This window comes from Conger conger, chromosome 8 (genome assembly GCF_963514075.1).
Source record: "Conger conger chromosome 8, fConCon1.1, whole genome shotgun sequence".
NCBI classification, from domain to species: domain Eukaryota; kingdom Metazoa; phylum Chordata; class Actinopteri; order Anguilliformes; family Congridae; genus Conger; species Conger conger.
The window spans coordinates 55,103,807-55,131,306 of NC_083767.1; the positions used below are offsets into that span (position 1 = coordinate 55,103,807).

The 27,500-nt window shown below is 46.1% G+C and overlaps 2 protein-coding genes across 10 annotated transcripts in view; both read right to left on the bottom strand.

Moving 5' to 3' along the window:
* Nucleotides 1-2,844: 2,844 nt before the first annotated feature.
* LOC133134502 (putative uncharacterized protein DDB_G0271982) lies at nucleotides 2,845-12,448 on the bottom strand. Its single transcript, XM_061250704.1, has 3 exons — nucleotides 11,899-12,448; nucleotides 3,687-3,911; nucleotides 2,845-2,867 (listed from the first exon to the last, which is right to left on the bottom strand). Exons 1-3 carry the CDS (start codon nucleotides 12,383-12,385, stop codon nucleotides 2,845-2,847), a joined length of 735 nt encoding a protein of 244 aa, XP_061106688.1. The 5' UTR covers nucleotides 12,386-12,448.
* Nucleotides 12,449-15,389: 2,941 nt separating this feature from the next.
* ptpn12 (protein tyrosine phosphatase non-receptor type 12) overlaps nucleotides 15,390-27,500 on the bottom strand; it is a 52,455-nt gene continuing 40,344 nt past the window's right edge. Inside the window, exons 13-18 of one of the 9 annotated variants that reach the window (XM_061251501.1) lie at nucleotides 26,475-27,247; nucleotides 22,970-23,041; nucleotides 18,980-19,074; nucleotides 18,839-18,869; nucleotides 17,874-18,047; nucleotides 15,390-16,472 (exon numbers count right to left, since the gene is read on the bottom strand). In XM_061251501.1, the coding sequence (XP_061107485.1) occupies nucleotides 16,411-16,472; nucleotides 17,874-18,047; nucleotides 18,839-18,869; nucleotides 18,980-19,074; nucleotides 22,970-23,041; nucleotides 26,475-27,247 (1,207 nt within the window). In that variant the 3' untranslated portion in view covers nucleotides 15,390-16,410. Of the gene's footprint in view, nucleotides 16,473-17,873; nucleotides 18,048-18,838; nucleotides 18,870-18,979; nucleotides 19,075-22,969; nucleotides 23,042-26,474; nucleotides 27,251-27,500 lie in introns of all 9 variants that reach the window. The other 8 variants (XM_061251507.1, XM_061251506.1, XM_061251503.1 and 5 more) reach the window with 8 other exon arrangements.

Consider the following 27,500-nt stretch of genomic DNA (forward strand, 5'->3'; position numbering starts at 1 on the left):
GCAATTATCCATATGGCCAAACAGCCGTATTTCCTTATCATCTTTACCAGTAGAACCCAGTCCCAGGTCAGTAGAGGCACTGAAGCATCTGGACTGGTCGGAATTTTGGTTGAGCATTCCAAAACTGCCAATAGGTGACCCACCTGATAGGGACTGTGAAACTATGCAAGTCACGGCCAGCGTAGTGCACTGCGCTTCATTTCCCCTATCCCGTGCCAGGCTTGCCAGCATGCTTAAATTGCATGCGGTGTCGCACCAAGTGGAGCACTTTGCTGTGTTGCAAGCACAATATTCTAAATTTGGGTTTCTATTCTGGCATTCACCACCTGCAGTTTAGCAAAAAATATTTCTCTGCAACACTTATTTTTCGGTAACGTAGCTCCTGGGGGGGATGCTTTTCGGGATGCATAACAAAACAATGGGGCGAGCTTTTTAAATGGCTGCAGATAAAAAGGGACAAAACCGCTCCTTATTAAAACGCAGCATTATGTTTCCTCTCAGTTTTTAAAAGAGCAAGCGTTTAGCCAAATAGACTGTCAGCAATTAGCATATTTAAATCATTAAAGCACTGCTTCCAATGGCGTATCGCTTGTTCTGTTGCAGCTACAAGAGCGTTTGAGTGCTACCCACAAACACTGGACAAAGAGGACACTTCATTCACTTATATAGGACACTTATTTATGCCGATACGTCTCTCAATGAGTATATGCCAGTATATGCACTGGGTGGCTTCCCCCACCATTAAGGCACTGTTCTAGTTCTGCGAGGGCCCCTCAATCCAGGATTAAACCCCTACTCTGCCAATGGGGACAGGGCCTGCTAGCCTTGCAGGGCAATGCGTAATTGGGGACAGCGTTGCCAAGGGTTAGGGAAGGTTCAGTTGGCCAGGGACCCACGTCTCATCGCTCACCAGTACGTACTTGCATCAAAAATGTTAGTTACAAAAAAAATAAAATAAAAAATAAAACCGAGCCTTGCAAACATGCAAGCCAATATCATTTTCCAGTTGTCTAGACTCAATCATTTACACAGATAAATAAATCATGGCGCTTTAAAATGCAAACGAGAAGCAGCCATGCGGAATATGGATGAAGAGGCCAAGTTCAGCGTTTACATCCGCTGCTCAGGGAATCCACAAAGAGCCCCGATACATTTTTAGATTTTTAAATTTTAAAAAACCCCAACCACGGAAGGGGGGGAGGGGGGGGGGGGGATAGAAACATCAAAGCTGTCCAGAGGGAGAAGCTTACAGAAATCCTTACCCAACTACAACAAACGCTTAATGAGTCAGACACACACACACACACAGCCCGACCGTGACAGATAGGGGGCATAGGACACATTAACGCATCGGAAACGGAAGAGACTTCATGCAGCAGGATCTCACGCACAGAAAGGGAAGTCGTAAAAAAAGGAGCCGCCGCCATCTGTCTCGCCCCGACATGACAAGAACATGACAGGCTGTTTGTCCGGCGGTCGCCTCGCGGCAAGTTATCACTCGGGCTGGAGATTAAGCCCGGGCCAGGTCCTGCACTTAACTGCTACGTGCGACGCAGCCGAAGCCACGGAGAGGGGGGAAGCGTTACACGCTTACAGCGCATAAAACCCTTAAATGTGCTCAAGAGTGGGAGTAGATCCTGTATGCCCGAGAGAGACTTTAATATACAGCACTGAGCAGAAGTCTTAGGCACCCTAAACTTTATTATATACATGTTTATTTTTTTGTGTGTGTGTTAGTATAAAATAACACATTTGAGATTTCTAAAATATTCATTTTATCCAAAAGATTTAATTTTACAGACAGACATTTTTTTGTTTTTGTATTTGATTTTAAAAGTTACATATTACTGTAAGCAAGCGACTACTTTTTACATAAAAACTTGATCAAGCCTGTCTGAGATCAGAAGCAAGGAGCCAACCAAAGTCTGCAGAAGAACTGTGGCAAATTCTCCAGCGTGCTTGGAACAACCTCCCTGCTGATTCTCAGAGAAGTCATGCATTTAACCCTGAAGAGTTGTCACAAAAGATACTGATTTGATTCAGTTAACTATTCCGCAAAATTAGTCAAATGTAATGTAAAATGGATAGTACGTTTATTTAGGACCTTTCATTGTATTATTTTTGAAAGAATCTTACCTGTACAGAATGTTAAAAAGGTGCCCAAGACTTTTGCACAGTACTGTAGACCCACCTCAAGACTTTACGGCAACCCCTGACAGTTTGGACCGGTAAAGATTAGATACGAACCCAAAATACACAGTATTGTGAAATGTAATATATAAACTGTATTACTCTCGATAACCACAGGTTTATGTTCATTGTATGCATAACTATGTATTTGAAATGTAAAAAAAACAACAAAAAAAAAAAAACCTTAAGTTTGGGGGGAAAAAAAAGACAAGAAAAAAAGAACACAGGAATACAGGAACTTTCCCCCCTCTGGTTCTGTTTTTAGCTTGCTCCGTTGTGAAATAAATGACTTGACTTCACAAGGACACACAGCCGGCACACACAGATAACTACCGTACCTGCAGCACAGAAAGCAGAGATCTGCGTTTGCCACTTTTGTTCTCCGATTCCCGAAAGGGCGGAAAGCAAAGGACATCGTGTGCAGCGATATACAGTCCAGCTAAATTGTTCCTCGGGGCTAATATTTTCCCCTAGTGAATTATCATTTTGAGGCATTCTCCCTTTTAACCCAGAAATACACCACAGAAATACACAGCAAACAAAACCAGCACCAAATCTCAGCACAATGAATATATGGAAGAACTTATATGGAAGAACTTATAAATCAGTTAAGACTGGCCTGCCATGTGGCACACAGGACGAAGGACTCGAGGACTACACAATGCGGCCCACGTAGCCTGGGGTTTGATCGCACACAATGGCCCTTTAACTGCAACCCTCTCTGCTCACTCGCTCTCTTTTCACAGTGTAAAAATACAGAAGGGCCGACCGACAGACCGCCCTCCTTTACGAAACGGTAAACAGAAGTATTAAATGACAAAAACTAGAAATCAGTACAGTGCTGCTAAGAGAGCGATTTCGGGAGCGTTTGCGCCGGTAAATTTGTGTGCCAACTGGAAATAATTATTTAGCTGCACATCTACCGATCGGGATGCATTAGGCTACGGTTACACTAGACTTTTCGTGCGACTTCGGGAATCGGAATTTGAACATCCGATTCACATTTGAGCCACATCGGCGTCGAGTCGACATTTGACAGATCAATGCGAGCTCTTGTGATCTCCGTTAGGATTGAATCATCCCGCACAATATGTAATAAAAGGCGGCGGTGTGCTGTTAGCGTAAGTATCATGCTACGGTTCGCATTCACGGTTTCGGCTGAGAGGGGGGGTATGGGGACGCCGACTGCCTTGTGCGTTCGACCACATTTGTCATCGGCTGCCGCCTCGTCTCTGACGTCTTTCCGGGGGAGTGCGCTTCGAGATGCCCGATCACGCCCAGACGGCGAGCAATCTCGATCATAATGTGCGCTAGACCACTCTTTTAGTTCGATTTAAATGACTAGTGTAACCGAAGCCTTAGTGTGCGCCCAGATGTTTGATCAAATGTTAGCAGTCCCCACTGCAAGGGACTGTAAACATTTCCACTTCGACTGCTACAGAAATGGCCTGATGGCCAACAAGAATATGCGTCACCATGGATACATATAGACATACCTTTCAGGGGTAGTTTCACCTCTCCATTCTCTCTCTTAATTTCATTCATCGCTTTGTGTTTCTTCTTCTCCTTCTCCTTCTCCTTTTCTTTGTCCTTCTCTTTGTCTTTGTCTTTTTCCTTTTTCTTCTCCTTCTCCTTTTCCTTCTCTTTCTCCTTCTCCTTCTCCTTCTCCTTCTCCTTCTCCTTCTCCTTCTCCTTCTCCTTCTCTTTGTCCTTGTTGTGGTCTGAAACAGAAAAACGAAGAGGCAGAAACTAAGTGCCATTTCACGTAATATCATTCACAGCGCTGTCAAGGGAGGAGACTTTCAAATTTACTTACAAGATGTCTGGTCGCCATAGTCATGCAGGGCTCTGTAATAACATCGATTTTTATACAATACAACCCAATAAAACTAACAGTAAGCATTGAATGGGGGAATGTAACAAGAAATATATTTAGTTAGCTTCCTTATTCGAGAAGGCAGTATCTGTCCGTATGTTTGAGTTAGTGGTCATGTGACATCACAACTCAGTTTCACTTCCAGATTGAAGCAAACACTGCTTAAACAATCATAAAGGTGAATCTGATGTTGAGGAAACAATTATATTTGACAAATATATTTGCAGTCACTCATGAGGAAGTTGGCACTTGGTTAAAGCACTTCTTGCACTCGCAAGCCAACCGGCTCAGCGCTGGACTGGTAGACTGGGCTCGTGACTTGTTCTGCAGTCCTGACAGTGGTCTCGGTGGAATTTGCTCAGACGCACAATCTGTTAACGACCATTAAACAGTGTAATGAGTTAGTCTGCCACAAACTCCTGCCAACGAGAACCTCGCCACTGCTCTGTGAGCAAAGTTAGAATATCTGTAAAAATGCTTCAGTAACACTGTACATGGCCTGCTGGTTCAATGCTTTGTAGACAGTGCAACGCGTGGCTCACACACATGGCAGTCTGTAGTAGAGCCATGTAATATCATTTTTGAAAATCAGTCTACTGCATCCACTTGTCAGTTTTCCTCAACCTAAAATCACGCAAAGCTCGCAGGCAAACAAATACAACACGAGATCTATCATGGCACAGCTGGAATAGGCCAACACACAAGCTTGTCTGCTCAAGCCCACACAGGGCAACCCTGCTGAAGAATAACCTCACCCACTGAGCGAGAAAGTCCCCAAGACGGGCCAGTCAAGAGAGACCGCGATTGAGAAGAGGGTAACCTCCAAGGACAAGGAAATAGTCGGGAGTGACATTATGAAACAAAAACATGGCCGCCATCTTGCGTATGCTAAGAAGAGACAGGTTTTAATGCATTTCTCTGCACACTGATAAGTGCATTTATTCATTAACAGTGCTAGAAGCGGTGTAATGGAGTCGGGAGCTTTCCGTGTGACTGGAGGCTGCCGCTGCTCCCTTCTCAACGTGCCCTTGGCTGATGTCTTTTACGACACCAGACGCACCGCCCTCCCTAAGCCAGCATTGAAATTAAAGTTCACCCAGTGCGTCCTTGTGCAATTCCTGGTCAAGAACTTTCGGTTTTGGCCGCAGCCCCACACTGGCCTCATTCTTTCTGACTGGGTGCATAATGTCCTAGACAACGCAAGATCACCGTTTCCGCTCGCAGCGGTCACCTATAGACGGGGTTTATTACGCCGCGTCTTTCACGGCACTGAAAACAATCCACGCACGCCTGTTACAGCATGTTTGACTACTGGTTATCAATTTATAAAATGATTTATAGCTAGAACGTGAACCTGTTAAAAAAATATATGGCTAGAATAATTCAAACATTCCAATAAATGATTCAAAGTAAAATGAGTATTTTAACTTGATTTCTAAAGTTCCAAACAAACCCTCATGTAGAACTATCGATGAGCTTGATTGCTTGGTTTAAAATATAATGTGCATGTCAGCCTGTCGGTTCCATTTAAGAGAATGTTCTTTGAATGACAACTGTAGGTTGTTTTTTATTTGAATATTTCAGGATTCAAAAATGTATCCTCAAACCCCCCCCTATGTAAACCAAATGAGTGGAAGGAGATGGTTGCTATGCTGATTTTGAGGGTTAGGAGAAGGACACACACAATGGCACTAACTTGGCAGTGTGTCAGTGAAATAGTAAATGACTTTTAACATTCAACATTTTGTTAAAGAAAGGTGCCCATTCTTCTAAAAATGTAATATTTTACAAGAGAAGGCACTTGGAACTATTTGATAGCAGACTAGATGGCAGAGCCTTTCAAAAAGAATTTTTCAATAGCAACTTAATTGCAATTTACAATTTGAATGTGCAATGAATAATAGACTCTGCAGGGGGGAAAAAAAACTTTCCTTTGCAAGGATTTCTAAGAAATGAAATTTGAATACAAAGCCAACTCAAACTATTGACCACATCCAAAGCAACTAAAGTAGCGAGTACAAAAAACCAGGAAAAATATATCCAGTTCAGAAAATTCTACACACCACCCCAGAGGAAACCTGGATGGGAACATTTTTAACCGACAGTGTGCAAGGTCACCGAGAGGGAGTTACAAACAGATGGTGACGACATCTGACACACAGCCTAGTGACGTAAACTCACCGCGTCCCGTTCAATGGCAGCTTTCCTCCTGAGGAATGTGGTTTATGATTATGGCTGCTTATTGACTATCACAGACACTAAAACACTTTGATTGATGTGAATTGAACCAATAATTATAGAGTAAACAACAAATAACTTGCACAACGTCCCTGTATTCGGAAGACCGTTAGCTCTCGATGGCCCAAACGCCCTCACGTAAGCCTGCCTGGTCCGTAGTCTCTCGTTGGCAACAGCTTCCCCACCACGATGTCACAGGGGAGCGCCATTACCATGTCACTGTATGCTGAAACGGGTCGCGTATGCGACTTGCACCAAGTTCTGAAGACGGAAGGAATTATACTTTACACACACACATAAAAACCAGAAGTGATCTGGAAGTAATCTTATTTATCCTTTTTTTTTTTTTTTTTTTTGTTATTCTTCATGAAAGTTGTACTGTTCTGAACGTGGTGAGCCAACTTGGCGTTTGGAACACGGTGAGTTTACATTAGATAAATAAATACCGCTTTGAAATGCAACGTCTTTACAATATGGCTGCACAATATGACTAGCAATAAATAAGTATTGACGTTAGCACAGTTATGTCTTTCTGCTTTAGGTACACTGCTAACATAAACCCCAGACAATGAATAGCCTACGTCCACTGAATAAAAATAAAAAGATTAAAAAGATTATTTCCAACCTGCGTTTATTGAATAAATTACACATGAACAACCAAACAATAACAGAACATCAATTTAAATAAATACTATCAGTTGCAGTTCAAGGAGTCTGTTGCAATACGTTTCTCACACATTCATATATCAATGAGGATAAATATTGCCCAGCCCTACTTTACATGTTGACATGCTCTAAATAGGACTATATTTGAGATACGATTTTTAGAACTTTGATCCAGAGCCTAAGCTTGTGTGTTTAAATTGAGTTTTTAAACGAAGGGAAAAAATACAAAAATTGAAAGTGTCTCCACATGCAATTGCTTGAATTAAGATTGAATGCCCCAATGCGTTAAAATGGATTACAGACCAAATTGTAAAGAAGTCTCTTTGCGAACCAGCGCAATGACATGTCAAAAGCCTTTAACACACATTGCTAGTTTAGCCACAGTGCAGTCCCGATAAGCCGTAAAGAGGTTGCTATGATTATAGACTTGATTTATGCATACTGACATAGTACACTGGCTTAAGGTCTTAAGATCGCGAACAGCATCAGGTGCTTATCGGTTCTGAATGATCCTGGGAGCACCTGTGTAACGCCATTCAAATTATGTTTTTACACAAACGTACACCGGGCATCAGGTTTCAGAACTAAATATTTCTCAATAAAAGGGCAACTGTTAAACCAATTAAAAATGACTATTCAAGACAACCTCGAACATGTTCTAGCAACCGTTCTTGGCAAGCTCTCCACTGAAAGAAGAAGCAGAAAAAAGAAAAAAAAAAAAAACAAGAAAAAAAAAACTAAGAAGATGCGAGTGCGTGTAAAAGAAATGAAAAAGAAATATGAGCACAGGAGCATCAATGCAAACGGCACACTTTCAAAAGTTTCATTTAATCCATCTCAGACCTGCCAGAACAAACAGCGCAAGCCCGATAAGGGGGAAGACGGAGCCGTCGTGGGCTTTATTAGAAACAGCACATGTCCCAGAGCAACGTTCTGTACTTTTCAGAAGCTCCGAGCCAGTCAAAAAAGAAAATGCCAAGCACAGAGAAAACCTGCAGTAATAATCACTGCTGCATCCTCCGTCGGTGACACATCATCCGATTTCTCGACTGCAGCAGTATCGCGGGACCAGACTTCAGCAGTTTCGCGGAAAGACGCGGCGGCCAAGTCACGCGGCGCGCGTTAGCAAACAACGGCCGCGAACCGGCCTATCAAATCAAACGGGCGACGTTATACAAACACCGGGAGTCGAATGTAAACACAGGAGAACGGCAGGAAACAAAAAGACTAGGCCACACCTAAGGAAACTGACTTGCAAACAGGTCCTACAGTAGAACATTGTCCACCAGAAGGAATCTAGATACCATCATGTTTACAATCCTACTGGAAGGGCACAAGCGCGGGTGCACAGCCCTTCATTCTCCCCCAATTGTCCTCCCACAATAGAGGCCAAGCATGTATGCAACAGCAATTTGTTTTTGTTTTTTGGGGGGGGGGGGGGTTTTTAAATCTCAACATGCATATTTTTATAGTGTCCACTATTCAAACAATTATTCACCATGAAATAAAAACGTGCACAACCTCCCACTGATTTTCTAGTAAACTATGATGAAGCGGAGCGCAGATCGGGGGTTTCCCCACAAACCCACTTAGCCTCAGTTGTGTGCCGCAAATAAAATAAATCCTGACACCAAGGTGAAACATTGGGGGACGGAAACGGAGGCGATGCGTTTTATCGTAGTAAGGGTTCAAATCTGAATTTAAAATTCTGGCGCAAGTAATCGAGGATGGTTGCGCCGTCGGGTGAGGAGTGACTGGCGAGGCCCAGGGTACAGGAGGGTTAATTTAGTCAGGGATCCGGCATTCATCGCAATCTACTGACCCCCACTGGTCGATCAAGCGTGCGGACTTCACACAAAGGCATGTGAAAGGTCTTCCTCAGACTCTATTCAGCGCGAGATTAGCTGCAGCCTGCGGCCTGAAAGAACCAGCTGGTGACACGAACGCATTTCGGAGGAGAACTACATTCTCACAAACCCTAGTTTTCGGCAAATAGTGGTCATTCCAAAATGGCAGCGGAAACAGGAGATGCTACTCGGCCCCACTTTGGGTGGCTCTTTTTTTCTTTCTTTCTTTTTTTTTTTTAATAAAATAAAATTATCTGGTGTTTAAACAAACAGCACTGCACTAATATTAGAGAAAATAAGCAATTGCAGCAGAGCAAGTGCACCGGAGAACAGATCGTGGCCATGTCAATATAGGTGCAACATTCGTGTTATCTGTGCAAATCACAGGACCACACAACACATGGGCAATTCCAGTGTTATGGATTCGAAAATTACAGACAAAATCCCTCAGAATTTCTCTTGTTACATGATAAAAAAAAAACACTTATGCATATTATCATAGCACCCACTGGGCTGAGGGGGAAAAAATCATTTTCAAATATTGTTAAGCCAGAAAACAAATAAACAAATGCTATAAATAACTTGCGCTATGGATGTGATGTAAAAAGAGGTCTTTTGGGGAGACTACACACTTTCTAAAAACTCAGAATTTTAAAGTCTGGATTTTTATAGCTCTGAATATCAGTTTTGACAGAGAAAACCATCTGAAATGGTTTTGAATTTTTTCAAGATGGCGGCCAAATAGCATTGATTTCAATGGTAATGTGACTAAAATATCAATTTAAGCATTTTTCCTGTTGTTAGCCTACATTTTTATCAGGTTTCAAAATGGTAAAACATAACTTTAATAAGGACACACGCAAGTTTATTTTGTAATGGTAAGGTTGACATTACTGTGGAATTGTTCACATATTTGCACAGCCAACTAGCTAGCCAGCCGTCACAGCTAGCTAGAGAACAATCAACAACCAATTAGACAAATAGATCAATAGACACAGATATAGAATGTCTCATGATAATGTATGTAATGGTTTATTTAAAATGGAGTAAATGGAGTCATACTTCCAGTATTGCATATTTGCTATAGTGGCGAGTGTAGCCAATAACAAGCCAAAGTTCATATTTTACATTCTGGCAGTCGGATAGAGCTAGTTCATAAATTACAAATAATAAAATGTACCTGCCCTGGCATTAGCTACAACACCATGCAGAATTATACCAAGTTTTAGAATTCTACAAAGATCAATATTTTTGTTAAAGCATTTCCAAGTTATCAATTTATTCCAAATAATTAACAAAAACTAAGTAAAAATTCCACATATAAGATATTCGGTGAAAACAGAAGGCACCATGAAAGAAGCAGAACACAGCTGCATAAACATGCAATCGTCGAAATAAAAATGTACTGCATTCTGCATGATATTATCATCTATACCAAGAAATTAAGTTGTAATCTACCCAATATCCACCCTGAAACCAGACAGACGGGACAACGTTGGGAAAAAAATGGGTCTTCGGTTATTGACAAATAGGGAAAAGCTAAATAAATGTACGAATTATTATTTTTTTGTTTCTTTGAACATGCAAAATATGGAAATTCAGCAAGAAGCCCAACAGTCCATATTATCTCCCCACAAAATAAAGCGACTTAAAACACTTTCCTCGAAGCCGAGGCAGAATTAAGACGACTGGGTCTCCAATTTAAATTGACACATGACATCACGGGCGTCAGACACGAGGTCCCCTGTAATGGCCCCCGGGAGGTCAGCGCGCACACAGTATTTGTAGGCTCCAGCAAAGGGCAATTAGGAGGCACGAGGGACCTCGGCGATTAAATGATTATTTATAACTAGAAGAAAGGGTAGGTAGAGAGACTTTCACTCGGTTAAACATAAAGAACGTGAATTGTTTAAGGAAGCTCGGGAGAACTAGGATTGTTCTCGCAGTTTCCAGTACATGGTTGTAATCGCAGTAGGTCTGCATTACCTAGCCATGTTCCGCAGATTTTATTTTTGGGGGCGTGGTAGAAAACATTACTAAATGGCGGGCGATTGCTATACACTGTAGAAATGGCATACAGTTTCAGCACTCACTTAAAACAACTGCTGCATATTAACTGTCAAGCACAACTGATCTCTACGAGCTCTGCCTTCACCTACACATTTGTACATTTTTAGAAAAACTGAGTTATGACATTAACGGAGTCAATCAAATAATTCATGATCCGGATTTACAAAACAGCTACGCAGCATCAAATGAGAAATAACGTTGCAGTTAGCTTGCTGGCTAACTTTCGCCGAATAACGAATATTTAGTAGGTAAAATGACAATTACACATAGTTGCAACCTAAATATTTTTTCAATTTTTACAACTCACTTGCTTAATATACGTTAATGCATCAAATTCAAAATTCCGATAAATATAAGTTAACACTGTCACACATCATGTTAATTCTACATGTCGCCAAGCTAGCTAATGTTACTTAGCCCAAGTTCCAAGTGCCACTCGCAGCCATTATAGGCAGCGAAGCATGCAGACAAGAAACAATAACCAAATCCTGAACTGGACAGCGTTCAAAAACAGGCTTGCTTAGTTAGCTAAACTTAGCTACACACGGCTGGTTATAGCTAGCCACATATGCCATATTACAACACGTATTATTTGGACACGGATTCGGTTTACAAATGTCTTATCACTGAGCAGCGTATATGTTGATCAGACCTGATCTCAAAAACGCTCATAAATAATCCAAAAAACATTTATGCAGATCGAACGAGATACTAGCATGCTAGCTAACGTTACAACACAGCCTACTGCATGGCCCACATGCTCCTGTATTCCGCAACGAGTAGTTAGCATTAGCTAGCTAGCGAGCTAGAATGTGACGTAAAGCAACTAACGTTAGCGAACATTAACGAACATTCACTCGCTCGTGTGTAGTCGACCTCATATTTTCCTGACATTAATCAATTGGTATGACTAAATGAACGGGGTGTATCCGTTAGCTACGCAGCTACAAATTAGCACGTAGTTCGCACTGGCTAGCTTACAGAAAACTCCAAAACATTAGCTAACGTTACCTTTCTGCACCAACTCCACGTCCCCATTTTCCTTCTTCAGTCCAGAACTGATAAGACTGTTAACGTTACTTGCAGGAGACGGTTTGTGTTTCTTCTTTTCCTTTTCCCGTTTCTCCTTGGGTTTCTTAGACTTCGAGGGGGAGGCGAGGAAATCGCTTTGCTTGAAGACCTTGTGGAGAGGTGCCTGGACTGGCGCTGCAGGGTTGTTTGCCTTAATGGGACTGAAGCCCCATGTTGTCGGGCTGCCATAACTCTGCTTCTGGTGCTGCTTCTCCACTGCGCCGCCTCCTCCCCCTCCTCCGCCTTCTCCATTCAGTTTCTTGGGTTTAAGGCTCTTCTCCTCGTTTCGGACTTTCTTGGGTGGTGGAGGATGGTGGTCCCGGGAAGACTGCGGTCGACTCTCCGACGTTCCTTTGGGTTCCTTGGGTTTTGGGAGCGGGCTTTTATCCGCTGCTGCGAAGTGAATGAAGCTCACTGACTCCGCCATCTTGGGGCTTTCTCTATTTACTCTCCCCGTCCGCGACTGCTGTTTGTGTAAGAGGCAGAGGAGGGGCGGGGCATAATGTCTATTGACAGACAGGCAAGGGGCGGGTCTTTATGTCTATTGACAGGCAGAGAAGGCTGAAGGCGGGGTTTTCTCTTGATTGACAAGCGTGAATCCACTCTTGGAGGAGAAAAGGACTGGTGATAAGTCACAGAACGCGGGAAAAGATAAGTTAAAAACAGTGAACTGAGAAATCTGTGAAGACAAAATAATAGTATTTAACAAAAAATATTTAATGGAAGCAATTCTAGACATCGGTATAAAGACATCGGTATGAAGTGCCGACTTTTTCTTTGCCACGTCAATAAGGTGGGATTTGACCATATTTTATTTGCTGATCGCGCAGCTGGTAATTTTAGCATATCTTTTTATGCAGGTTTGCATTAAACATGTAATTATTTAATTAACATAGTTTACTATGTAGTGTACTGTCAAATTGTTGGCGTGGTATTATCATTTGTGCTTGTGTCAAATGTAAATCATGTAACGTTGTATATACTTTATAACTGTAATAATAATAATAATTGTAACGTTACTGTAGTGCAAATAGCTTAGGTAAAAGGTTCTCCAATACACAAATTAATTTTCGTGGCTACGACGAATACACAGTTGTAATGTAGATGTACGTAGTTCTGTAGCTACACATTCTAATAATTGTAATTATGCAAGAAAAAAATGACACATCCAAAATGAACGGTAGCTACTTTTCAGATGGGGGCGTGTTCTTTGCCTTTTAATACATGTTTCTGGAGGACCTTCACCATGTGCTTAGCTTACTAAAACTGCATCCCTCTCATGGTCTGGCTCCGAGGACACCGACGAACAGGAAATTCCACAGGCATGGCTCGCCGATGCCCAGCGCAGCCGGATGACAAATCGCCCCGCCAGCATGCCACAACAACCGGGGCCGACACACGTTCAATGGTGCGGTCATGTGGAGCGAGAGGTGGGGAGGTGAGGTGGGGGGGGGGTAAGATCCTCATCGATTGCCGGGACCGTTGGACACTGAGCGTCCAGAACCCATTAAAAACACTTGTGATGCGTTATCATTATTATTATAATTATAATAATAATAATAATCATTATTATTATTATTATTATTATTATTTAAATGGGTTACCTGCATGGCAAGTATCAAAATCATATAAGTATTTTTGCAAAGTATCTGGAAACTAAGGTTATCAGTGAGGATGCACACAGAACACAATTTACTGCTAAAACCGAGTAATGAAATTAAGCTCCACTATACCCAGGACTCATTTTGAAAACAAGACGGTCGAGGTTGTTTCACAGCTCCCAGCGCTGGGACAGAAACGGTGAAAGCAGCTAGCAAAGCATTAGTGGATTAATCTCCTCTGGAGTCCGTCCATGCATTCGGCAATCAAAAAGCGCCCACTATAGTGTATTTTAGAGACGGGGAGTCCCTCAGCAATTACTGCGAGGGGAAATAACTTCTGCTGATGTTCCGTCAATGCAGTAACTCATCTATCGAGACAAAAAGGGTGTTACCAAAAAAGAAACAAGTTTAAGAGAAAACATAAAAGTGACTGTCCCAGTGCAGTATCAGCTATCATAAACAGTATTGTGGGCCGCAAAACGCTTGAAGCAGCACAGAGGCTGTTATCCAAAACCCAGAATAATGTGGAGCAGAAAAAAAAGGAATAATCGCTTGAAATCCTGTTATGCCTGAGCATCTTTGTTTTTAATCACAATCTTGTGTGAGCACAGATTATGTAAGTCTCCTATTAAGATATGGGAACTTGACTTGTTACGAGTGGCGTACAATGAAGCTTGATTCATAGTAATGGACGGTAGAGGAAAGTTCAGTCAAAAGTTCACAACGTCGACTTCATGAGTAGCTTTGCATTTTTATTCTAATGTATTTATTTTATGCAGCAATTTCCCTGAAATTGTCTGGGAAACATCTTATTTTTACCTTTCAGAATCTCACACTGAAGGATTCTTGTCTCTTGTTGAGCAAGACGGTCTACCGTCTGACAAGCACCTCTCAGTTCATTAAACTTTACAGGGGCATCCTTTACAGGCAATCTGTGCCACTGCTGTAAAACACTGCTAAAATGTTTAAAACATGGATTGATGGGTCTATACTTTGTTAAATATTTGGATGTAGGTGCTGGTGCTGATATGGCAAACTGCCTTCATGTATAGTACCGTTGGTCACGATGGCTGCAGTCCAGAGACAGAAATTGATGAATGTGGAGAGGGAATCAGGTGGAGATGGTCTTGGGCCTGTTGATAAATCGTATCGCTGCAGATAACACAAGTAGTGAAACAGGCCGGTAGGAGGTAAGTGCTTGAGTAGAACCAGTGTCCATATAGATGATAGCGACGGTCATTGATTCAGTCGGCATATTTACAGTGTACTGTATGGAGCAGAGGTGGGCAATTCCGGTCCTGGAGGACCGAGGGCCGGTGTGTGTGCAGGTTTTTGCTTCCACCAATTACTCTGGCTAAATGAGCCAACTGGCCATAGACACCAGCACTAGATCACAGTAAAACCACAGCATACAGGGACACAAGAACAGTCTTTGACTGTCATTAATGCCTTCATCGAGAAATGTAGCTAAAATGTCAGATGACGTAAATGTTAGTACCAATTAAGTAATTAAGATCAGCAGTTGGCATGAAAAGCAGAAACAGATACAGCCCTCATTGCCCACCTCTGGTATGGAGAGTATATGGAGGTGTCTGCTATACCTTGAACCATAAACAAAGTTATTAAGTAACCACATGCCCAGTTGCATAATACATTTTCAAAGCAACACAGTGAAACGTATGTGTTGAATAATTTGCCAACAGCTCAGTGAACAGTACTACTGGCTAGCATGGATAGCATTTCTTACACCTGCAGTGCTTCACTCCCAGGTTTCCAACAGGGTTACACAGCTGAATGTAGCGACAGAGCCAAAGGAAACGGAAGTACAAGTTGAAGTTTTTCATTTTTCGTTTTTACTGACAAGTCAATTGATTTCTGTAACATACAAACAGGTGTGTGTGTGTGTGTGTGTGTGTGTGTGTGTGTGTGTGGGAGGGCTTGTTGAGCGAGGTTCCGGAGGCACGGACGCGGTGGTGTGCGTGTGCGGTGGAACGAGGGGCAGATTCTCCAAAAAGGCACAGGCAGGCTCCAAGGCGAGAGGTAAGGGCCAGGAATAAAACAGCATATCATAGAAAAATAACCTTTACAATAAAATTTACAAAAAAGTATTATTACAATCTTGAGCCCGTGCCATTTCAGTGGCTGGTGACTGTGGTTCCAGCCATTTTGTCTTTTTGTTTTCTTTTTTTTTTTCTTTTTTTTTTTAAAAAAAAGGAAAGAAATTAAAATAAAATAAAAACCCTGAAATATTATCTAGAAACAGGAGGGCAAATAATTTACAATAAAAGTTACACAAGGGTGTCGGATCATGCAGAAACTTCTTACATCTTCTGTTAATAAGAATACTTAGCGACAGCAAATTTGTCAAATTATATACCTACTTGCCCTGTACATTAATAAAACAATGCATATATAGCGATCAAGAAGTTAGGAGAAAAACATAAAAACAAAAAAAACAGTAGTCCACTGCCCCTATTAATACGTGTCTTACTGTATTGCGATAAAACAAGTCTAAAAGTACTGTAGCAGAGGAAGAAAGTTGTTTCTCTTGAATTAAAAAAAAAAAATCCATCAGTAATCCTTTAAGTGAATAAGGCATGTTAATGGTCCCAGCAAAGAGTGTAATTAGCACCAGAATACAGAACCCCTGGCAAAAAGTACAAATACAGTAGAATATGTACCCATTGCATGATGGAGATTATCTACATTGCTTTAAAAGGTTGTGTTAGTAGGAACAGGGAGGCTGTGTTTGAGAGAGTGAAGAGTACAGTCTAGTCCTCCATATACAGTGGCACTTAAAGGAAAAGGAGGTCTGCTCCAGGCGGGGAGGGGGGCGTGGTCTCTGTCGCTATCATGTCCATTCCGTGGGGGGGTCCCGGGGACCTTTCGGCTTCGTGCAGCGGTTGCTGAATCCTGCAGGACACAAAAACGGCAAACGGGGGGGGGAGACCTCGGTGAAAAGAGGAGACCGCACATTTCCCAATCGGGCGCAGACAGTAATTTAGGAGCTTAAGAGCCGATAAGCAGCCGCGCTTTAACGCCGTCAGACTGCTCGTGAGTGACTCACCGTGCCTCGCATTGGGGCGTGGGGGGGGGGGGGGATATCAAATATAAAACAGCACTTGTTTTCATTACTTAGCAAGATCAAAATCTGACTTTTCCGTCGAGCAGTCAGGCAGCTTGCTGATTTACTTCGCTGGCACCCCGGCCCCCCCGGCCTCCCTCCCCCGCCCCCCTCTCTGCTCCTTCATTCTGACACTGAAGGTACCAATTTGTCAAGAGCGCGTCTGTCAGCTGAACTTTGTTAAGCAGCGTGGGGGTTTGTCAAGACTGCCTACGGCTACGGGCCCGGGAACACCACATTGCAAATTATAAGCTGTAAACTCTTTTTCACCGCCTCGTACGTGCCAGTGATGGAATCAAACCCATGCATTGTTCTGCTCTGAGAAACGCTCCCAAAAGTGAGACGTGGCTCAGACTACAGGGCGGCCGACTCACAGGCATACGTGGGCCCTGCTATGGCAACGCTGGAGCTGTGACCTCCATCTGTGACCCCCTCGGCGTCTAGTCTACCCGTCTCAATGAAGCAAAACGTAAAAAAATGCGTTAAAAAAATGTTTTGAATGCTCGCAGAGCTGAAATGTATGATTACAGGAAAACTTGAAATGCAAAAGATTTTGCCCATTTCTTCATGGGGCACTGGGGTAAAGTCAGAACAGAGGATTCGAGATGTGATGGAGAATGCCCACTAGCATTTCAGTTCAGGACTTCTACGTTTATTTAACCATTTCAAGGTTACAACCTACCCTCTTCAAATGGTTAAAGGTGGGCAGGGAAATGAAGGAATTGTGTAGCCAATTAGACACAACCCACATCATACTGCTTTTAGATATAAAGTATTTTATTGGTCCTGTGTACTTGCATACATGACAATGCATCCTCACCGCTGTGCCCGGCGATACACACTACCATTACATTACATTACATTATTGACATTTGGCAGACGCTCTTATCCAGAGCGACGTACAGTTGATTAGACTAAGCAGGAGACAATCCCCCACCGGAGCAATGCAGGGTTAAGGGCCTCGCTCAAGGGCCCAATGGCTGTGCACGGATCTTATTGTGGCTACACCGGGGATCGAACCGCCGACCTTGCGGGTCCCCAGTCATGTACCTCAACCACTACGCTACGTCACCAATAGGAACACAGCCTCAGTTCCTCAGGGGAGCAGCCTGGCACAGCACCCCGGGGCGGTAGAGCCTGTTTAACAGCCCTGGAGAGCAGCCAGCGAGAGGGCGGTCCCCAGCACTCACCCATCTCCGTGTCGTCCGCGCTGTCTGGCCGCGCGTTGGCAGTGTTCCCGTCTTCCCCCGGGGCGGGAGCCTTCTTCCTCCTCTCTCCCTCCCCTGGGTCATCTAGGAGACACAGCGAGGCGTTACCTGGAGGGGCACGCGCGCGGGGGGCCAATTCCACAGGCTTCACAAAACCTAAAAGTAGGCAGCGGTCAAGTGGCACTCTCTAAACGGGATTTAAAATGTGCCCCATTTGTGCGCATTTATGTAATCTACCCAAAAAACTAAAGGCGGTACAACCGAAAGCTAGGTGACACATGAGGGATTTACTTTTAGGAAGGGTTTTTAGAGAGGATAAATATGCAGATGCTCATGTTTGGATAATATCCACACCACAGAGCCATCATTTGTCCTAATTTTCCAATTTGAAATGAGTAACAACCTGAACACTGAAATGTGATGTGATGTTGGCACACGCACCAGTGTGTGCACGTACACACACACACACACACGCACGCACGCGCAGATGCATCTTCTGCGACTGCTATTCCAGACAGGGCTTTTTAGCCGCTTTTAATGATATGAATGATTCATTTTCGCGGAGATCTCGGAGGGCGATCAGATTAATTATTTGTGCCGCGTTTGTGCCGATGCTGTTTTGCATTTCAGAGGCCTGGGCTGTGGCAGACGTGAGGGTGGGAATGCCCCCCCCCCCACACCCCTCCCTCTGGTTACAAAGGGGGAGGTCAATACCCACACACACAGAGCACTCGCACCGCTGTAACCCATCCATTAATGATATTCTCTCCTCTGACATCAAACGGCATAGCAGAGCACCGTTTGCATGCCAAACCCGCCACAGCGTTTCTTAATTGACAAACGAGAGGAGGCAAGCCGACTTCAGAAACCTCCCGGCTGTCTCCACACACGCCGCACACGCGCTCCGGCGAAAAGCCGGGGGGGGGGGGGGGGGGGGGGGTACGTACCGTTTTCGGCGCTCCTGTGGGGCGTCCCCTCCTGTGAGGACAGGGAGAAGGGAGAGGGGAGAGAGAGAGAGAGGTTACAGGGGGGCTGCATTACCACATATCCCTCATTCGGGCCGAGAAGCGGAAGTAAGACCTGCTCACCTGGGGAGACTCGGCCCCCGTTCCCAGGCGATCCGGAGAGTCGCTCCACTCCGCTGAGCTCCCCGACCCCGAGGCCTTCTGGCCCGACGAGTCTTCTTCAGACAGGAGAAAAGGGGGGCAGTTAGCAACTGGGTTATTACTGAAAAAGGGTTGTGTTCCTCACAGGTGAAGGAACGCAGGTAAACGGAGTCCGGCAGTGGACCGAGGTGGGGAACAATGCCCAGAAGCTCTCCCCACTGCACCAGAGAGAGGGGGTATGCAAGACTGCACATATACGCGGGACAACACCAACCCGATCCAACTGCTAACACTCGATGCCTCTGAGTGCAGCAGCAACTCGGACTCTCATATGAGCCCGGGATCCATGAATCCCCAAGACAAACTACTATTAGACAACAAGACAAGCCAAGCCAAGGAAAACCAGACCAATGAGGCCTGTCCAGTTTCTGACAGCAAAATAAACACACTGCTGTGAGCTGTGCCAAATCTGCGCAATACTGAGAATGTTATGTTTAAAAGAACCGTTCAAATAAGAACCGATGATGGTAACGGTCTGGAAGGCCCTATTGACAGTTGCGTAACACACAAGTGTCATTTAAAACAAACAAACTTAAGCCTGCAAATTTAATACTGCTATTTTTCTGTCTTTCTTTCTTTTAAAGCTGTTTTTTTTACTGCTGAAAGGACACTACAATGTTTATTTCACACTGAACAGCACGTGGTCCTGAAGCCACACTGGCTCACCAGTTATCACCCTGCGATTATGCAATTGATTGGGGCGGCCTGTAGCGTAGTGGTGAAGGTAAATGACTGGGACACGCAAGGTCGGTGGTTCTAATCCCGGTGTAGCCACAATAAGATCCGCACAGCCGTTGGCCCCTTGAGCAAGGCCCTTAACCCTGCATTGCTCCAGGAGTGCATTGTCTCCTGCTTAGTCTAATCAACTGTACGTCGCTCTGGATAAGAGCGTCTGCCAAATGCCAATAATGTAATGTAATGATTCAGCAGTTAAAGCCGGTTTAGCTTGTGGCTGAAAAGGGCAAGGCAAGGCAGGGCGAAGAGGCAAACCGTATCTGGTCAGTGTGGACTTCTGCAGCCTGTTGCAGCAGTCCACATTAAATGTGATGTTGTAACGAAAGTACTTCGTTTAAAACTAAAGTTCTGTCTGACTTGTTCAGGGCTTTTAGAGGATGCATTTGGAATGCTTTATGTGTTTTTTCTTTGATATGAATTGCTCTCCAACAATTGATGCAACCAAGTATTTTATTATAACCTCATTTATTCCTGTACTCAGAGATAGCATGGGTTAGTTTCTATCTCAGCTTGTCAAAAACGAAAGCAAGAGTGCGCGTCAATCTTATAGAATCTCATAGAAATTAAAGGGGTGATTTATCACTGAGAATGCGCTGCTAGTTTATACCATGCTGAACCTCTCCTCCCAAAAAGTTTCCCAATCTTTCAAATCGATGCACTATGTCAACGCCTATTTCAGGAACGACTTTGCACGTAGTAGTAAGTAGGTGTAAATTTGTTTAAAGATGCATCTTAACTCAAATGTCAAAACTAAACCAGTCGCTGCAACCGATTTACATTACGTAATGGCGTAACTGACTAGTCCACGTTTGAGCCTTACTTCATACTGGTGCAGCAGACTGCAGGTCATAACCTCCTAATTAGAACCCGCTCTGAATCAAAACAGCAATGTCTACAGACTAGGCTATACGGCTTAGCCTACCCTCAGCAGAGAGCCTCAGAAGAGCAGGTTAAGTTCACTGTTGTGCCATTCAAGAACTCTCCAACCGGCTAATTTCAATGAGTTTGCTCATCAAGCCCTCACACACCAATGACTGCAAATGTATTGCAAATGTATTAAGCCAAAATATCAGGACAGTAACAGGTATACTGAACATTTCTGACTAAGCATGCAGGGATTATCTTCAAAACTACAATTTCCAAACGCCTTGTAATTTGGCATACATGGGGCGACATGGCTCAGGCAGTAAGAGCAGTCGTCTGGCAGCCGGAGGGTTGCCGGTTCGATCCCCCGTCCGGGCTGTGTCGAAGTGTCCCTGAGCAAGACACCCAACCCCCAAATGCTCCTGACGAGCTGGTCGGGGCCTTGCATGGCAGCCAATTGCCGTCGGTGTGTGAGTGTGTGTATGAATGGGTGAATGGAGAAGCATCAATTGTACAGCGCTTTGGATAAAGGCGCTATATAAATGCCTGCCATTTGCATACCTACTGCAGAATATGCGCAGCCTGACTGGACTGAATACATGATGACATCACGGCATGTTCCTAACCGAGGGCTTCAGGTCTCATGATCAAGAAATCGGGAGAGATGGTCCGGACCTCACCCGTTCACAACGAACCCCCTGCGGCCGGCCCTGCGTGTACTGGCCGTCGCTCAAGGGCGCAAGACGCCTCGTCAGTCAGCCGCCGCACCTCACCTGCATCCCAGAGGACCGGTGACATCACCTCGCCTCCGCGCGACACCGTCGCCACCTCCCACCCCCCTCGGCGTCCGTCCGCGCAAACGAGCAGCCAATTATGGCCCGCCCATTCAGAGCCGCTCAAGCGGCCTAATCGCATCCTCCGCGACGCGGCGGCGTAGGCCGGCCCGGAGGAGGGAGGCGGGGTTCCCGTTCCCACGCTGCAAACCTTCGCCGCCGTCGCAGAGACGCCCGACACGCCCGCCCGGGCGCTGTCAGGCCCCGCCTCCTCAGCGCGGGAAAGCGCACGCTTCTGTCAGAAGGGCCGCGGCCACACTATCCAATCTGCCCCGCGAGCCAAAGTAATCCCAAATGTCAAACTCGCAGTGGCAAAATGCTAGAAACGAGTAAAAGTAAGTAAGTGCATTAATTCATTAACACATAAACAAATAAGCCTCCGCTGTTTTCAAAGCAAAACAACAGCCTATAAATAAATGGAACAAAACCAACTACACGTTCCCAAGTCTCCCCAGTCTCTGCATTCACATCACCAGGCACTTCGCTGTGAGTGAATGACCACCCAAGGCCCACACTGCAGCAGGGAGACGCTTTCACTCTGAGGCGTAATGGAAGTGAAAACCCATCATTGGCAGCGCTGATCTCTTCACCCTGCTGCAGGCCTCCTCCGGCTAACGTCTGTAATGGAGGGTACAGTTACTGCCTCCGTTCCCCCCCCCCCCCGCCTGAAAACGGCTTGCGGAGTAATCAAATCCCTCATCCAAGGAAAACGCTGAACGAAACACGCATACAGAACTATGCTCAAATGCGATCTCAATTACCCCGCTCGTGATCATCATCCTTAAGACAATTATAGTGCCGGCGGCATGCTTCCCAGTCAATCGCATGTTGCTTCATCCAGCTGGAATTTCATTAAAACTACATTACCCATGAACACCTGCGTACCTGCAATACGGTCAGAAAGAGGTGCTGAGAGCAATATAAACAAATTATTGCTTTTTCAACAGGTTGCAATGCATTGTATTGGACATTCTGATAAAGGCTTAACATTATTGCGGCAGTTGGGCTCGTTGCACAATTATTTTTACAAGAGGCGGCAAACATTTGTGTAATTGCCTCATAGTTCATTCATCTAGCCTCATAGACACTGTACAACAGTAATGCATTAGAGCTGTACTGCACATGAATTATAGGGTGATAAATGACTGTGGAAGAGTTTCAAGTTAGGAGTACCTCTCAAAAAGCCACCAAACTTTAGAATGAGCATCCAAATTCTCACACGACAGGAGGGTTTGCTAACATTTAAAAATCAGCCAAATGGGAATATTATGAGCAGGAAATCAGGCGAAACTTAATGCCCGGCCCATATTTATACTGTAGCGGCTCAGATTCACTTGAAAAATGTATTGGATCAAAGAACACAAACCAGTCCCTGAGGTTCAGAGGTCTGACCAGCTGTTCTTGGCGCCCTCTAGTGGCACAGAGCAGGCGGGTCAGGAGGAGGAGGAGGAGGAGGACGTGGAGGGCAGACTGAACGCACCTGAGGCGAGACAGAAGGACTCTGGGGTTCTGGCGGGCAGTGGGGGAGGGGAGTCTTCAGCCTCGTCACAGTCTGAATCAGACAAACACCAGGTGTTACGGTCCAGGGGGTCAGCGTGGCACCAAGCCAGAGACGCTTTAGTTCGAGAGCAGCGGCTCTGCCCAGCAACCCCATCACCAGGCTACCCAGCACGTGCAAGCCAATCAAGCAGCCCAAATCAAGCCACTGAGCCAATCAAATAGCCGAAATCAAGGCATCGAGCCAATCAAATAGCCCAAATGAAGACACAGAGCGTATCAAGCAGCCCAAATCGAGGCACCGAGCCAATGAAACAGCCCAAATCAAGGCAGAGAGCCAATCAGATGGCCCAAATCAAGGCATCGAGCCAATGAAATGGCCAAAATCAAGGCAGAGAGCCAATCAGACGGACCAAATCAAGGCATCGAGCCAATCAGACGGACCAAATCATGGCATCGAGCAAATCAAGGCACCAATAGCAAACGGTTCATTTCCCCAGAGAAACAAATGAAACTCAGAGTGGAAAAAGGAGAGCAGTAATAGCTTTTGATCAAAGCATTTTACCCCCACATCTCACCCACAGGCAAAGGAATTGTGCATCCATTTTCCCCCAAAGTGATTGCTTATTACTCAGACCTGCAGTCTATTCCTGCGGCTCCTACTGGAGTCATTACCTACACCTACACCCCCCCGCCCTCCCCGCCCTCCTTACACCTCCAATTCAACCTCCTCTCTCCCCTTTCCTGACTGTACCCCCCCCTCCTCCTCCTTACACCTCCACTTCAGCCTGCTCTTACCCGATCCTGACTGTACCCACCCCTACACTCCTCTCCCTTACGCACACCTCCTGGGGGGGGGGATTTCCCCCAGTGCTACACAACGAGGGCGCACACTCAACGCGAGACGTCGATTGGAGACGACACGCGGCACAGCGGGGGAGCTTCCGCCAGCAGCTCTCGGCCTCGCGGCTCGCCTGCCTAACAATGCGCTCAGGCCCGAGGAACGAACGCAGGCGGAGTCTGATAATCCCCCCCCCCCCTCACCTTATTGGTGGGTTGCGCCCCAGGCGGTTTCTGACTGGCTGTTACACAAACACAGGACCGGGGAGTTGGGGGGGGGGGGGGATGAGAGAGATGGGGCGCTTTGGTCTGACTTGACAGCAGCATAAACCGCTCTATTCAGCTTTATCCAAAATCCTTAGCGGTTCTGAAGAGGACGTGGAGGGTATATCTCTAAAAATTCAAGTTTACATAATCCCATAGTACATTTTCGTCCTCATTTTTTTCCTTCCCTGATTTTTTTTTTTTTGGCTATATTCCTTAAACAAGAAAATATGACATTGAGAAATTACCGCATTGCAACTTTGTGTCATCAACATTATTCCCAACGGTTTTTAGGTTCCCCTCGTTTCATTTTCGAATTCAGCTCTACACGCCGGTTACACAAGAGAACGCGGAGATGAGTCAACCCACGTAAGACACCTGCTACCGAAAGGTAAATATAATTAGCAAACTGCTCTCGCGCGACAAAAAGGCCAAAAACAGGACAAACCGCAGGAGCTTTGAGCGCAGGCAGCGAGAGAGAGTCATTTTCTCCACCCTCCCGTTTCTCCGCCAGACAGATGCGAGCCGCTTCCGCGATCTGGCCGTATGAAAACGCAGCTAAAGCCCAATTTTCATCCGTCACGCGCAAGCCTTCCCAGCAAGCGCGAGGAAAAGCCGCACATGCCCCGAATTTGAGCCAATCAGAAGCAGAGCACCACGGAGCGCACCCCCCGCCCCCTCCACCGTTTCCAGAAGCAGCAGGCAGCCTGCCTGTGCGTCGCATTCGCTCAGCAAGCCCCCACACAAAACCACATCTCATCGTGCAAAGGTAATGCGCTCATGCAACAAATACATAAACAAACAAACAGTTCATAATATCTTTTTCATGAATTAACTTCAACTATAGTCCCCATCCCCTCCACTTGGTAGTCCTCCTGTGCTGCTGTAATACAGTCAGTAGAAGTGTGTCGGAAGCTAGCTGGCAGACAGGCAGGGATAGACTGGAGAGGCTTGGCTTTGGCCCGGCTGGAAAACTGAGGGAGCTGAATTACAGCCCCAGGCTTTCCCCTGAGCCTCAGCAGACCGTAAACGGCATGGGCCAGCACTGCGAGTCACCTGGGAGGGAGGCTGGGGTGGGTGGCGCCGCCGCTCCAGAGCGGAGCCTGCCTCCCGCCCGCTGAGTCACCGCTCGTTACTATGGCGACAGGACAGGGCTCGAGAATTTCGCCGAAGTCAATGTTCCGTGTGTTTTTTTGTTTTTGTTTTTTTTTTCCGATCAAGTCAAAGTTTAATGCAAATGGAGGATCGTAAGTACTGCATGAAAGACAGATTCATGCTTAATACATAAGGAAGGATTTCAAAGCAATTCAATAATTCAATCAATTCAGCTGATGGGTCACGTTTTCCGATATTAACCGATTGATGCATTCAGCAGCTATTCTATGTATAGTGAGCTCCATAATGTTTGGGACAAATAAATATTTTTCCTTGATTTTGGTTGTACACCATAATTTCAGATTTGTAATCAAACAATTAAAGGTACAATAGGTAATTTCAGACTTCTAACAGTCAAGAGAGGAATAGCAGCAACAAACGCCTTCAAACCACAACACTGTTTATCCCTCCCCCTTCTCTGTGAACACGCTGACGTTGAACCACCATTGGCTGTGGCAATTAGAACCAATTTTCAACCAATGAGCTTGAATTATTGTACAGTTGTACAATGTTTTGGTACACAAATTTAAGCTCGACCCGACTATAAAAAATCTGAACATCTGAATTGTTTGACTACAAATCGAAAATTGTGGAGTGCAGAGCCAAATCAAAATGTCTTTGTCCGAACCTTATGGAGCTCACTGCACTTTCCACTAAAACTAAAAATAAAATGCAGTCCTGCTGAAGTTGAGTAACCTCTGGCCTGTGCAATGCTGTATAAATCCATGCGCGTCTGCATGTGAGGAACGTGGTGGCCTATCATTATGGTTTGAGTTCATACGGTCACCCCACCCTGTCCTTAACCGCTCTCAGAGTGTGCAGTGCTTGGCCAGGGGGGCCAGTGACAAACCTGGGGGGCCAGTGACAAACCTGGGGGGCCACTGACAAACCTGGGGGGCCACTGACAAACCTGGGGGGGCCACTGACAAACCTGGGGGGCCACTGACAAACCTGGGGGGGCCAGTGCTTGTCAGGCCGTCATTGTAATTCTTAACCCTTTACTGTTCGGCTCGACCGTTTGGAGCATATCATATGTTTTCCATGGCTCTTTACTTGGCGAGGACATTAAAGGGTTGACTTGCCTGGTGAAATAATATATATTTTTTTTTTTTTTTAAGTGACCAAGTGGGGGTCCCTGCGCATGCCGGGGGGTGGGGGGGGTGTCTGTGGAGGGCCCATGCAGCACATGCAGGGACAGGGGCGAGGGGTTTAAGAGGGTCCCCACGTACTTGGTGCCGCGGCCAGGGGCGAGGCCCGCCCGGCGATGGACATGGAGGACACCTTCCTGGCGGGGTGGGGCTCACCAGGGGAGAGGGCCAGCACGGTGCCGCACGCCGTGGAGACGCTGGTCTTCCCGCCGGGCCCCCAGGAGGCCCCGCCGCGGCCCTCGCCCTCCGAATCAGAGTTCTCCGAGTGCAGCGGGTTGGTGAAGCTCAGCGCAGTCCGGGGGGCGGGCCCCAGCGAGGGCGAGGGCGCGCGCTCCGCGCGGGGCGGGCGGGACCAGGCGGCCTGGCCCTTGTCGCGCAGGGGGAGGTGGTTGGGCCGCGGGGGCGGGGCCTCGCCCTCGGCCGGCGCGGGGCAGTCGGGGCCTGAGTCCTCGCTCAGGGAGCTGCTGCTGGCGCGGGACTTGTCCTTGAAGGCGCGGCTGCGCTGCAGGACGCTGTTCGCCTCGAAGCTGCGGGGCCCCTCCTGCAGGGGCACCTTCTTGATCTCGATGCTCAGCTTGCGCTCCAGCCTGCGCTCCGGGTCCTCGCCGGGGGAGGGGCCCCCCGTGCCGCCCTCGGGCGGCGGGGCCTTGTTGTAGTTCTCGTCCAGGTCGGGGTTGTGTCCCGAGGACGCCATCACGTGCAGCACGGGCTTGGGGTGGTAGCGGTCGTTGTCCTGCCGCACGTTGGTGACGGTGGGGAAGGCCGAGGGCGGGGACGGGGTCAGGATGGGCGGGACCGGCCGGGGCTCCGGGGGCTGCAGGATCTCCTCTTTAACGTCCCCTTCCACCTGCCCACTGCTGAGAGAGGGAGGGAGGGAGGGAGAGAGAGAGGGGGAGAGGGAGGGAGGGAGAGAGGGGGGAGAGAGAGAGAGAGAGAGAGAGAGAGAGGGGGGGGGGGGGAGGGGGGAGAGGGAGAGAGAGAGGGAGAGGGAAGGAGAGGGAGAGAGAGAAAAAGAGAGAGAGAGGGTGAGGGAGAGACCTTAACCTCAACATTAATTTCCACACCTCAAGATAACAATGGTAATAGTTCAATTATTATAGTGTTCAA